This window comes from Aphelocoma coerulescens, chromosome 4 (assembly GCF_041296385.1).
Source record: "Aphelocoma coerulescens isolate FSJ_1873_10779 chromosome 4, UR_Acoe_1.0, whole genome shotgun sequence".
NCBI lineage: Eukaryota > Metazoa > Chordata > Aves > Passeriformes > Corvidae > Aphelocoma > Aphelocoma coerulescens.
Window position 1 is genome coordinate 30,578,204 of NC_091017.1, and position 14,753 is coordinate 30,592,956.

Below are 14,753 nucleotides of genomic sequence, written 5' to 3' on the forward strand. Positions count from 1 at the left end.
AGGGTTTCGGGAGATGGAGAAAGAGCAGGGGAATTTCTTGCTCTGCTGAAGTCAGTGTTGGCATTGCCAGCATTGCCATCCAGCACCTAGAAATGTGGGGTTTTCATCCTATGCAATTAAGAAAAAGAGAGTATGAAACAGGGTAGGTGGTTGTTTGCAACCCACCCCGTTTTTGATCTGTGGTAAACTTAGGCTGCAAGTCCTTGCCATGCTGTGATGTCACCTGTCATTGATAAAGGTTATGGGATTTTTAAGTCATGAGCCATAAGCCTCAAATTCACAGGAGATGTGCAGGGCTCCTCCCCCTCTGCTCAGATAAAGGCAGTCAGGCACACTGGCTCTGTTCAAAGCACAGCACTGACTTCAGATAGTCCAAGATTTCTGTCCCAGCTTCAGCTCCAGACACTGGACCACTTCCACCCCTCTTGCTCTATCTGAGAGACTTAAGACACACAGGACTGAGGGTCTAAATGGCACAATGGTGGGCTTCTACAAACGCGTATCAGCTAATTACAGTTGACTTTTAATTTTGCCTTTTCCACTCTTAACCAGTCTTCTTAACCTGCTTTTTAGCCAGGGCAAAATTAAACATGAGGAAAAAGGCTTATTCAGCATTATAATTATCTACTCCCAAGCTGTATAACAAAATGGTTTACACATTTAATTGGTTTTGTCTAATATTTTCACGTATACAGTAGTCCTATTAATGAATATCATAGCTTCATTACTGCATATCACATTTTGCTATGTTTTGTACCATAAAATAATGTCAGCACATCAATAACTTAAATAACACAAATGTAAACTCATTTTCTGTTTGTTATAATTATGATTTTAGCCTGAAAAGGCGTTTTGATTTGTAAGACCATTCACATAATATGGAATGCAACTTTATTTGTTTTTCTTTTGTATATAATGAGACACCGAAAGCCCTTGTCATCTCTTAACAGGATACTAAAGCAGCTCTGTTTCATGAATGACAGCACAATTAAAGCTAAAAATAATAATTAAAAAAACCCCTCTGTACTGTACAATCTCAAATTAAAGCAAGAAAGATAATGACAATCTTTTGCATTAGCCAGGAAATGTGATTCTCTGCCACTGGGCTGTTTTTTCTTGTTGACAATTTACAGAATGTGTATATGGGTGTAGTTATAGGTGTGTGTATATTCTATGCAGAACAGCAGTCCCTATTTTGTTGATCTAGTTCTTCTAATTGTTTAGTTAAACTACCTAGCTGTTACAATTTAGAATACTACATTAACACATTTAACATCAAGTTTACATACTTGCGTCTTTGAAATACTAGGAACTTTTACACATTTTATTTGGCTTTGTAAGGACTGGAATACCACAGATAATGCAATCTACTTGTCTTTGAAAGAATATGGCTGTTCTCAACTAACTCTCTAAGGTTCAGAGTGAAATACATTTCTCCTTATATCTGTAGCTGACTTCAGAGAAGAAAGAGTGTCTTCTTAAGCGGTCAGTCTGATGTTACAGTACAGATTCTGCAGAGATATATATTTATTTAATGAAGGATTAATTCTCTCTGGACTTTAGAGTCAAGCTGTTGCAGCAAAATTACTTCATTTAGACTATTTTTTTCTACACAAATCTCAAGAAAAACCCATTCCAAGTATGTTTTGTAGTAGTATCTCCACATGACCAGAGGAGGGCACTTTGAACATCTTTGCACTGCCCAGGAGGCAGATGCAGAAGCACAGTGATACCCAATGTCGAGCAGTCCTGCCACCTCCCAACTCAGGCAGGCATCCTTGTGTCTGCAAAAACACAGAGTCCCGATTGTACCACAGGGCTGTGTTCTGAAAACAGTGGGCAGATAAATCACTCTCTTCTCGCTAACTGCGATTTCTTCCAATTTCCCCCATTTAATTCAGTGTTGCTGCGGGTGAAATTAAGAGTAATGGATAATTCCTAAAAATCTCGTGAGGGGAGTTGTCTCCCTCTCCTTCCTGAACACCCCTCCGCTATTAGCCCCTGGTAATTTAGCAAATATTGATTGATTTAACCCTCTATGACTTATCCTGCTGCAGAAATTCCTTGCCTTTAACTGAAAAATGCACTTGGAAAATGCACTCTGAGATACGTATTGCAACAGTGCATCTTTTCACATTAGACTCTTGTAAAAGTACTGCTCCTTTCCGCCTTCTGAGGGAGGTCACTCTGTTTCCCAGATCTGCTCTCCTGGCAGAGTACATAGCAGAGAAATCAATCTCTTCTCTTTTCCATTCATAACCACAGTGTGGAGTTCAGCCAGTTTCCATGCAGGAAACATCTTTTTGGGCTTCATTTTGGCTAAAGGGATGAACCTTCTATGGAAAAGATTTTAATTCTGCAATCTTGTTGTTATTATAGACAGATTTTTTTGTCACCTCTGCTTTTTTTTGTTTAACGCAGAGAAATTATTAGAAAGGATTTAGAAACCTTTTTTTTTTTTTTTTTAAAATAAAAGTCTCTCCTGAACCTTGGGGAAACACACTGCTTATTTAATGTACTTTTTCTCTCCCCTTAACATTATTCCATTTCTCTTTTCTTCTGTTTTTTCTTTCCTTTTTTCTTTCCTTTTTTCCTCTTCTTTCTTTTCTCCTTCTTTTCTAGAGCAGACAGGTACAAGAAGGAAGTTGTCTTTCATCAGCAGTCCTTTGAGATAGAGTAGAATTCAGTGAGTCCTCACCATGATAGGATCATAAACTTACTGGGTTAAACCACGCTAACTTTCCCTAAGCTGCCAAGTTTTAACTGCACCATACATATATGTGTTTCCTTGTGCCTTTTTTTTCTTATAATTTTGTTTTTCTTGATGACCCTGAGCTATGGCTTCTCGTTTCTACCACTAGTCAACCTTTCTTTCTTTTCTGGTTTTGCCGATATAGGCCTCAAAGAAAAAATGGCAGAAGAGCACAAAGTAGCTGAGGTACATGAGAGAGGACCAGATGATGTTCTGCACGTGGGAATGGCACTGGCCCTGCTGCATCCAGGAGAAGACCAGGTAATTGATCACGCAACCGATCAACATCTGAGTGATCTGCGACAAGGTGATGAACATGGCAAACTTGCGTGAGACCCTGAAGCCAGCAGCTCGCAAGGCATAGTACGAGTACATGACGGCGTGTACTCCATAGTTCATGGTCATGAACCAGCCACCGCCAGCCACCATGTCCTTGTAGGAGTACCAAGAGTAAAGTAACACAGTAATGTGATGGTACCAGTGTAAGAAGATGAGCTTCTGCTTCCTAAGAATAATGAATATTGTATCACCTGTAATAAAAACAAAACACAAAAAAAAGAAGAGAGGAGGCAATGAGAAATATATCAAACAATTCTGTAATTAATGCAGTGCTCTCTTCCCTTTGCTGTTGCTGGAGAATACACTACTTGAGCATGAAATCCACCTTACCTCTAGATCTGAGAGCCTGTCTAATCCAAGAGCCAGTTTGGCTCCTAATCTCTATGGAATCTTTAGAAAACCAACGCATCTACATTTTCCCGTATGGATAACTCCATTTGGAAACTCCATAGGTTTACTTGGTAGCCTTTCACTGCAAACATAATCCACAGAAGTCTGAGGTGAGGTAGGTGGATGTACATGTATTATCTCTAACTGTGAGACTGTCCATTGTATACTGTGAGACTGGAAGAGAAATACAGCTTGACAGAGAGCAGAAAACCTAGAGGAAGCAGCACAATGTCCTCTGATTCAAATGTCTGCGTGCAAACTGGACCTAGTTAAAATCACTAGAGCCTTTTGAGCTAATACACAAAAAAGCTGTTGCATAGGCAGCCTACCATAATGAAAGAGATGCTTCCAGAAAGAAATTTAGGTTACATCTCTTTTCTGCAAATCCATCTTACTATTGTAGAAAAGTAAGTATTATTCCTCTTTCTTGTTTTTTTTTCTTCCTTCTGCTTCTCATGATTGCAATGAGCATCTCAATTAGCTATATTGATATGTATGTATGCTACTTGTTTTCCACTGTTATACACACAGTGTTTTCAAAAGGATCCCTGGGATCTGAACCTGGGGACTTAGTTTGATGTATAAGTATCCCAGGAAATCTAAGTCATGAATATTAGTCATGGATGGAAGCAAAACTGCACTGTCTTCACAAGGTCTATAATAAACCATAATGCTACTGTTCACTTCATTAACTGCAAGATGTTGACTCATATTTTAATAAGTAATCATATGTTCAGTTTATTATTGCTGTGCAGTTCTAGCTGATATTCCTCAGTTTTAGCAACTAAATTTCTGTGCGTTTGCAGCAATTTAAGCAGCAGGAAACCAAGGGATTCTGACACAGCAAGGCAACTGGTGTCTGTCTCATTCTAGTTTTAATGCTGATAAATTGCTGTCCTCTAATTTGCTGAATCAAATTACCTGCTGAAAGGTAAAGTCTTATTTTTGCTGTACAGCTGAACACAGTGAGAGCAGCAGTCCTTTGAGGTTTAATAAGGGCATACCCTTAAATGAAAGCTGGTGGGCTGCTCCCTTCCATTAAAACAACCCTTTCTTACACTAATAAGCCACAGATGAGAACACATGAAGACTGACTTCCTAGTTGGCTTTCACATGTATATCATAAGTATCCTTATCAAGAAACTGCTGCAGAGATACAAATTTATAAAAATCTGGACTGGAAAAGCTAGGGATATTATGGGAAATTGGTTTCTACTTGGAGGAAGCAGACAGCCACAGCTTTCCATGTCTAGGGAGGAAGCACCTTACTGTTCATAACTGTACACTTAGATGTGTATTAAAGAATGAAAACTGCAGAATGGAGGAAGAGCCTGACTCAAAGCTTCTTACTGACACAGTTGCTATAGCCCACCCTTCACTTCTGTAGCCCTGGGGCATGTGACTGCCGATTATGCCACTCCTATTTGCCTACAAGTCGCTCAGGAAGAGGTACTGACCACATTGCTTTTCCTTCTTGACTGCCCTGCAGTGTATAATCACTGCAGTTTATTCCCAGGCTGGGAAAGGTCTTACTCAACTGCACATTGATCTAACTTCAGCCAAGCTGGAATTTACCACTAGAGACTAAAACACGTAGTTTGGGGTTGGTTACACTTACTCAGTTTTTCTGAGACTTAAATGAGATTTTGATGGTGATGAGACCCTTCTTGTTCTTCCTGCATGGACATTTCTTCTCTAAAAATACATATATGCATATGAGAGAAAGAGAACTCACCTAGTTCGGGTGCTTTGCTTAGCACAAATGCATATGCCCAGAATTTGCTGACAGGTCCAATGTAAAAACTCTGGTCACACACTGACTGTTTCAGGCCTTTGGTCATCAAAATGTACAGCATATAAGCACCAGTTCGAACAGCACCGAATATACTTTAAAACAAAAAGAGAAAATTAAGAAAGGTCAGTGGACATTTGAAATCTACATGCCATCACTCCAAATCATTATGAGGAAAAGGCCATGACTGTGCTGAAATAGTAAGTCTGAGACAGCTTAAAAGCTGAAGAAACTCTGCTGGCTTCTAGGAAGTTACTCTAAACTCAGACTTGTAAAATGGAATGCAGCCACATCCCCTGGTGAAAGTCGGGAATGGTAACATCAGTGTTTTTTATTTCATTACTACAGGAATGATCCTTCAGTTTTCAGGAGCAGGGTAACATCTATTTCAGCTCAAAACAACATGCAGAGTTTTGATGCTGATGGCTGTGAAACGACAAGAAGTGAGTTGATAAAATGCTGTATTTGCAACATAATCAGGACCCATTCCCTCTTCTGATTTCCTCAGAGTTTTCTCTCATTTCTCCCTGTATTTGTTACACCTGCAGGAGCTCTAAGCACAGCCAAACCCAGGCAGGGTACACAGATTTTGATGAAGAATCTCAGAGCTGGTGTTTTGGTGCACATGCTTGACTTCATCCCTCCACAGGTCATTGCTAACAGAGGAAACAAGTAGTTAAATCAAGCTGTAAACAGCAGATTCACCTTCACCTCATCAAAGTGAGATGCAAGGTAACAGTGTTCTGTAAATGAGAAACATCAAGAGATCTGTAACGGTATTAATTAGTGCAATTACACAGGGGATAGGCTGACATCCATCTCATGTAAGGAACAAAGGCTTCTGTCTCACCAGCAAGGATCTCTGCAGAAGGAAATGCCTCACTGCTTTATGGCAAGAACATGCCTGCCCATTGTCTACCACTGTAGCTTGGTGGTGCTTCATAAGGTGTGATGAATACTCGGTGAAGGAAGTAGCTTTCAAAAAAAAAGGAGCAAAGACAGACACAATCTATTTTGGGATTGAGTGTACCTTACTTTATGCCTACATCATATGTCCTCATCCCTCTACCCAGCTCCATCTAATCTCCCCTCTAACTTCTTGGTGACCTTGACCTATCCTGGTTCCCACTCTGCCTTGCTGTCTTTTGTGACTATTACATGGCAGCAGGCAAAACAACCCACCTAAAACTGGTGTACAAACATGTGGGTAATGCAAGCTACCATTTATGCAAAATGTGTGAAGGAAGGAACAATTCCTCTGAAGTTATAGATTCTCTGTTACTCTTCCTTGTCTTGTGAAGTCAGTATTCTTTAAAAAACATGTTTTAAAATCATTAAGGCAGCCTCAAAAGCTGAGTTCTGTGGCAGTTTCTATGCTACTTGGTCAGACTAGATGGTTCTAGTAAGCCTACTGAACATAAAAACTGCTGACCTAACATATATAATATGCAGAGCATATTTAGATTTCGAAATCTGCAGCATTGATACACCCAGTCAAATCTGCCTTCTGTTAAGGAACAATGCAGAGTGCTCTCCCCTGTCCCCTGCACAGAATCTGCAGCCCAGTGGAGTGCCACAGTGCCTGCTGCTCTTTGGGCTGTCAGTGGCATCACAGATGGGGGCTCTACAGCCAGGTCATGCCCATGGAGAAGTGCTGCATCCTGGCTCCTGCACCACTACCTTTTGATGCCTGAGGTTTCACTGCGCCATCAGGAAATTCAGACAATTGTGAGCACTTACCAAGCTACTATTCTTATCTGCTATTTGCACAGTGGTATTTGCTCATGGGCTCTACTGCCAGATGAGTCCTCTTGTGCTATGTGCAAATAAAAAACATCCTGCTGTGGTACAGGTGTGCTGAAGAAGTTCAGCTGACTCTATTTCCCATTAGCATTGCCCAAAGCAATGCACATATTCCCAGGCTTAGGCAAGAGAGCTGCTGCAGTCTCTCACGTTCATCCACCCCTGCATGCAGAAGAGACAGCACAGTACTCTCAGCATCTACACAGCCCATAGTGCATCCTCTCCATGTAGGGCTGTTTCCTCCCGGAAAGGCCCTCTCAGCACACTTTTCTCACATCTTTCAGGCATCGGTCATTTTAGCTCAGCAGAAAGTGCCAAAACCTGCAGGAGGAGTTTTGAAATGAGGTGCAACTTATTCTGTGTCTTCTCTTTGGTGTTTAAAATATGCTCCTTTTTTTTTTCTCAGGAGCTGCATTTCTCATTCCCAAGAAGACAGATCCTGACAGAGATGTGATCTGATCACTTCCTGAAGCACTGAACTCCTCAGGCTAGCCAGGGCATGCTGCTGCCTGCTCCTATGTTTTGGGTGGTTGCAAAACTAGGTGGAGGAAGAGCAGGCAGAATACCTAATGATACACTGGTTCTCCCATTAGTAAGTATCTCAGTGCTGACATTAAAAGGGAAGGAAAAAAGGAAATTTAAATTATGAAACCGAATAGCTGCGAGCAAGACGTCTTTCTCTGTAAAGAAGCTGTACTGCTTTTCTAAAATATTGTTTGTTACTAAAGTTTTAAAACGAAAGAGAATTCTGTGCCATGAACACAAATGCAAATGAGAACACTTGTTCGAGCAACAGGCAAACAATGATCTAAGTGTGATTGAGTATGGACAGCCAGGGATTTAATCTAGACTGGTAACAGCCACAGAGACTGTGCCCAGTGGGAATTACAGTGTCCCTTTGCTGTCTTTGAGATTATATTGATGTAATTCTGCCTGTCTTTCTGTTTAGCAACTACAGTAGAGCTCTCCCTGGAGTGTACACCCACACTGATTCACACTCACACACTTTTCTACAGTTCCACAGGATGGTTGGTGGCTTCCTCTAGTTCCATGACTCTAGAAGTGACTCCAGTTACAGCTCGACATGGTGTGAGTCAGACTAATCTGTATTTTTTTATTGGTAGAAACCAAGTTACATTTTCACACAATTCATGATGGAAGGCTTTATGAAAAAGGATAGCAAACTCCAAGTAACTGATTCAATTACCTAAAGAGACACCACGAGTAGGTAGCTGCTTATGAGAAGTGCTGCATGCCAAAACACTACCTTGCCAACAAGACTGAAAAAAGATCTGATGCATGCCTGCAAATGTGTCTTGGAGCCAGAGAGCTAGGACTGCTTTTTGTGCCTCTGCCACTTAATCTTGTTTGTTCTGTAAGGTAAAATCAACCAACAAATTTCTATGTTGCAAAGACATGATGTGCAGCACAGTGATGACACTGCTTACTCAGTAAATCACTTCTGCTTCATTCTGTCCTCACCCTGCTTTCTGCTGTAGCTTTTGTGAGGTACTGAAATGAACTGCTTACCAAAGCAGTCTGTCTGGTGGGAATCATCTGCAGGGATTTTCAAAATAAGGTAGCAGTGAATTACTGTACAAGTACAGTCTTTTACAACTAGAGAGACCGATCAGAAATAATCTGCACCATCTAATGCAGCTTTCTCATCCATTCAGGCTCAAAATGTCCTACATTCTCCTCCCTTCAGGCAGTGACTTCTCTGGTAGGTTACCAAAAGCCCAATTGATATTTTACTGTCCATAGTATGATCAAAATATATCCATGAGTAAAATACAAATTAATATTTTTCCCTCTCAAACTTGTTTTCAAACAGGCATTGGTGGGTTGACTCTGGCTGCATGCCAGGTACCCACTAAAGCTGCTCTATCAGTCCCCTCCACAACTGGACAGGGGAGAGAAAATATATGGAAATGTTACTGGGTTGGGATAAAGGCACAGAGGGATCACTCCCCAGTTACCATCATGGGCAAAACAGAGTCAACTTGGGGAAATTACTTTATTACCAATCAAATTAGGGTAGCATGAAGAGAAATAAAAGTGAAATCTTAAAAACACCTCCCATGTTCCCTTCTTCCTGGGCTTAACTTTACTCCTGAATTCTCTACCTTCTCTTCTCCAGTGACGAGGGGAGAAGGGGGATGAGGAATGGTCCTCCTGCTACCAAAACCTGGCCACAGAAATCCAGTATTCAGAGGGCCTCAAAACACATCCCATGCATGGGTTAGGTGAAGAATTAAGAAGGAGGCAAACTGAGGACTGGAGAGCTGAGTGATGGAAAGACAGTGCAGGTGTTATTGTCTGAAGCCTATTGCTACTTTCTGCTGTCTCCATCCCACTTGCCAGAAGGGAGTGAAGTATTTGTTTCTCAAAAGCCCAAGTGAGCAGCAGGTACCTCAAGCCTTCAGTCCAACCCCAGCTGGCATTGTAGCAGGCTTAGCTCCTCCTCGCAGTAGAGGTCACTGCCCATTTTTGCTAGGGCTTCTTTCTATGAACACCCACCCCTGCACTTGCCTCCTGACACCTCTGGACACCCCAGTCCAGGATCAACACTGCAGAATTGAGCAGCGAATGTGACTTCCAAATAAGAACAAATTTAAAAGTTCAGCACAGAATATAGCAACATGCCCTAAAGGATAATTACAGAGTGGAAAGCCTCTACTCTGGTTTTAATCTTTAAAAAAATTAACCAAATCATGCAATCTGTATATACAGAACAAGATAAAGATGGCATTGAAGGGGACAGAAGTCTTGACTATGGCTAGGGATGAATGAAAAATATGTTAGCTACAAGCTGGAGGTTGGCAGTGGAGTATCTTTTCGAAAGCATGCCATCCTCTGTACCCAGCACCAGCAGAGAGCAGCAGGGAGCCCTCAGACAAGAACCAGCTGTGCTGCACAAAATTAAGGGCTGGTAGGGGCATCAAGCAGAACCCTCCTTTCCCAGGCCTCACAGGCTGTTCAGCAGCCCAAACCACTGGCAGCCAGCTGGTTCAACCAGTCTCTGAGGTGTTGGACTACACTGTGCTATGGGTGTGCTGGGCAAGTCCAGCAGCGAGCCAGCCAGCCACCCAGACAGAGCTCCCACAGGTCCAGCTCCAGCTCCCAGTCCAGAAAAGGGAAAAAAATTTAATTCTGCCCTGACCTGCTTACATGGTCACTCACAGGAGTCCTGGCAGGTGAGTCTGTGCCCTGGGAGCACAAGGCTATGGCAAAAAGCACAACATCCTCCTTTGTGAAACCCACATCGAGCAGACAGTGGTCCTGGGAAAGCAGCTGAGATGACCACACTGACTGCAGCCTGCTTGTACCATAACAGCAAGCAAAGAGGGGAAACAGGCTCTTTAGTTGTTTGTTGACTCCCTTTTTTTTTTCATTTTAGCATGTGAAATATTTACAGAGGGAGCACTCTGAATTCAAAGGACATGTCTAAAGGGCAGTAGGTGAAGAATGTGGAGCTCCCTAAACGTTCCTTCATGACAAATCAAACCATGTTCACCTTCCTGTTCTGGTCAGCAGCAGTACTTTGGTGGTCATTCCACGCTTCCCTTCTGCTGCTGAAGAGTTCTCTCTTAACACAATAAAATGGACTTTCTGTGTCTTTCTGATTTAAATCCCAGCGTCCTCAGGAAAGAGGAAGGAGTTGCGCTGCTAATGCTGAGGCACAGGAGCGTGGGAAGTACAGTGACCCCTCTGTCTGTCAGGTCCGAGCAGCAGGGCAGTCCTGAGAGCACACCCAGAGACAGCAGTTTCTGTTAAAAGGGGCAGCAGAGTATTTCTGTGCTTAGCCAAGCAACAGAACACATGCAAACTATGAAGTGATACTAGGAAATTGCAGGGAGGAAGCATATACAAGAAACAACTCTCAGAACTAATTTTCTTGAAAAGAAATGCAGCTTCATCAAACATACTGAACTCCCCACCACCACAGTTGTCAAAACAGTAAAGAAACTCAGAAACTCCTGGTATTACCAAGCACCATGTACCAAAGTAGGTGTATGTCCATGTCAAAGAACATCTCATATCATTCAGTCATTCCCTTGCTGTGCTTTTTAACTCATTCCTAAAAATAAGTTTGTAACAAAGCAATTTTTCAACATGAGTGGTAGGTATGTTTACTAGTTCTCTGGAACTATTTACACTTTTTCTTCTCCACCTGGTAATGGTGAACTTCTTTCCAATCACTCTTATCTTCTGCAGTCTTGTGAAACCTGGTCCCAGAGTACCAGCCCATCAATGATGTGCACCACAAAGGTAACACAGCAGAGACAGGGCCAGGTGACAAATTTCTTAAGAAACTGATAGATTTTGCTGCTGGAAATTAAGCTGTTTGTAAATTTCCATCTGTCTCCCATAAAACCCTGCTTAGGCCACGTGAGAAAGAATGGTAGTTTTGGCTGACTCAATAGACACCAAGGCACCTCCAGAGGATGCAGGCACTGAAGGGGGCACGTGCAGCTTGCATCAGCAGAGGGGAGGGATTTTTCCAAGTTTGCATTATTTTTTCCTAGGTGACTTCAGATAAAGTTGGCAGACCAGCATTGGGAAATGGCCTGTTCCAGGGAGGAAGGACATGAGGACAGGTCCTATCTAGCAAACAGGAGTTCTGGGAACATGCATTTGTATGGCGACCACACACTAAATATATGTTTACAGCTCTATTACAGGAAGATAAACTATTATCTGTGTGGACAGGTGAGGTACTCAGATCACAGTGTGCTTGCTGCGTTGCTGTTGCTACTGTGACAATACTGACAATCAGCCCAGTGGAAAAGATGGAAGATTTAATGAACCATTGGCCTGCTCCTAATCTAAAATCTGTCTTTAAATTTTGTGGTGACTTCAGGTCCCCTAGGACCAGAGTACTCTGGGAAACTGCTAACCTTAACAGCAAAAAGAGAAGACAGTCAAACAAAATTTTAGTAGTTAAATCAGAATGCTTGTGGGAGTCTGCCCTCATCATCTGGAAAAAAAAAAAAAAAAAAGAAACTGCATTTTTTTCAGTTCTCCCAGGATGTGGCTACAGAAAGGGTAGTTTCTTTATAAAGTTAAGCAAAACCAAAAGGGAATGTCCAGGTTAAAGGGTTTATCTGGGTAATGACAAATGAGGAAAGGATACACTATGGTCTGGTTTGTGCTGACCAGAATTATGGACCAACAGCCTACTGACTTTTACTGGTGCCTGGGTGATTATTCAAAGACTATTGTTCCAAAAGCTTTTGTGGGTGGACGTGCCAGACTGTTTTGAGGCTGGGAAATGAATTAAGACTATGAGAGTAGCCTCCTTAAGAGCCTGTCCGACAGAGAAGGCGTTCTGTCCTCCACGGAGAGGGGAGTGGTGAAAAACCAGGCCACACACCAACCTTCCAGTGCACTGCAGCAAAGGGCAAGTGAGAAATAAGTTTCCTGGCTAATTAAGTTTCCTTAAACTTTTGTGTCCATGGGTTACAGGATACCACAAAGAGAGAAAGTGGGTTCTGTGGGCCCCACTTTCTGGGGGGCTGACGTGTGCAGGACCTAACAAAGGAGCAGCACAACCCACTAGAATTTGCAATTGTTTCGATCTGCTTTCTCATACCCAAGCTGGTCTTGGTGTTTGTGGATTGGTTAGATTTCATTGCAGCTGTTCCTCCACTTCTTTTTTTCTAAATGAATCACCTCTTAAGTCTTGTTGTGATTTTTTCCCACTGATGGACATATTCATCCACATCTGGCCAGCTCTGCAGGGGGTAGGGAGGAGCAGCACCAACTTCACTGGGCAATGTGCAGTATGTGATGGTGCAGTATTAAAAACATAGATTTTCCAGATGGAACAAATCTTCTAAAAGAGAGTAGGAATCAATCATGCCTATGAAAATCTTAATATATAGTGTCACTTAAAGGTTGTCAGACTACCTAAATGTTATCTCAGATGTGACTCGTGTCTTAGTTTGTCTCTTCTATTGTATTCAATAAAATTGAAGTTACATAAGTTCCATGAATTACCAAAAAATCCTGGATCTTCTTGTATTTAAACTGGTGTAGAAACTATATGGTTTCCTTAGACTTATCTTTGATTGAAAAATCATGATACTTGTACTGTACGGTGAGAAGCCAATCATTAAGTACAAATGAAATGTGACCAATAACTGAAAGCTATTAATTTGGCTGTTGCTCCATGTAGTGACCGACATGGAATTAATGGCTCTTATTTTGACTTCACAGAGTTAATGAGATCTGTTGGTAAGTCACTGCAATATAACTAAACTTTTCCACAGAAAAGCTGCCTGGAAAAGGATCTGGCACCCAACATCCTAAATGGTCAGTGTGATGCAAGGGCAACCTATATGAAATATTCATTTGTATTAGTAACTGACTAGAAGAACTAGCTTCATAAGTCTGCACCTAGTTATTAAAAATATTTTGCTAGGTTTGTGGAAGAGGTTTAACTTTCCTAATTAATCAGTCTCTTGGTCAGTGAAGAATACATAGTGATATGGTACTCACCTAAATGATAAAAAAAGTTTGAAAAAGTATGGTACTGACTATGGATTTGGTCACTCTTAACTCTAAATGTAATATTTTTGAGGTGTTTTATAAGCATTTAAAAGATAGGAACTTCTTAACAGTGAGCTACCTTGAAATCCTGGAGAGACACTTGTTCAAATTACAGCTGATGAACTCAGCCCAACTGTTACTTTTGTAAGAAATGGCAAAGAAAATTAATGTAATTGGGTTATTGCTTCATCATCTTTCAACATTTCCAAAGTGCTTTCAAGCAATGCCAAGGTTAGTGATGGAGAGGGAGACCTGCTCCTGCAGAAAGACTGTTGTAAGACACTTGTAAAGCACTTCTCTGCTTTACCTCCTGGAACCGATCCAGGTACCTCCCCAGAAGTTTCTGTTGCCTCACTGAATCCACTTCATATGAAAAGGACATCTCCATTCTCTCCACAGAGCAAACCTTTCTCTGCCGTACCACAATCTTGGTCTCCTCTGCTTTCCAACAGTGAAGACCTACCACTTCCAGATTGGGCTATCCCCGAGTTACCAACCTAAATAAAATTCAGGCCAGCAACTGCTTTAGGTCAGACATTCCTGTATGAAGAACTGCTAAGTACAAAGCTGTTCATAAGCTGGGGTCTACCCAGGTAACTTCCTTTAGACTTCTGTCTGTGTTGGCATCTCCAAGGCCCTTAACATTGTATTTGTGAATTCCTTACAGAACTTTATGTCCTTTACTCGTGTGATAGCCTTGTAAGGTGATTAAGTATTAAACCCATTTCAAAGACAGACAGGTGGGGCAAACTGAAATTTAACTGTCCTGTCGAAAATCTGCATCTGAGTTGGGATAAGAAATGATGTGAAACTTTGTGAGTCCAAGGTTGTGGGTTCAGTCTCCGTATGGGCCATTTCCTTAAAAGCTGGACTTGGTGATCCTTGTGGGTCCCTTCCAACTCAGGATATTCTGTGAATCTGTAAGTTGTGGTTCAGTGCCCTACCCAGGAGGTCTGTTTGATGTAAGCAGAAAGAGGCCTGACCTCACTCTGTATCAGTGAAAACAGTACAGTTGAAGTAACAGTAAACACACTTCAGTAGGATGAATTTTCTTCACAGTCCTTTGACCTACTACAGATTTTCTTTCCACTTTTTAAAGTTGCTCTCTAAACCTTCAAGTCA

The 14,753-nt window shown here is 41.7% G+C and overlaps 1 protein-coding gene across 5 annotated transcripts in view; it reads right to left on the reverse strand.

Moving 5' to 3' along the window:
- Window positions 1–874: 874 nt before the first annotated feature.
- The window catches only part of ELOVL6 (ELOVL fatty acid elongase 6), a 77,537-nt gene continuing 63,658 nt past the window's right edge, over window positions 875–14,753 (reverse strand). For all 5 annotated transcript variants that reach the window (XM_069013349.1, XM_069013347.1, XM_069013350.1 and 2 more), the window contains 2 exons: window positions 5,217–5,368; window positions 875–3,282 (listed from right to left, as the gene is read on the reverse strand). In XM_069013349.1, the coding sequence (XP_068869450.1) occupies window positions 2,858–3,282; window positions 5,217–5,368 (577 nt within the window). In that variant the 3' untranslated portion in view covers window positions 875–2,857. The remainder of the gene's footprint in view (window positions 3,283–5,216; window positions 5,369–14,753) is intronic.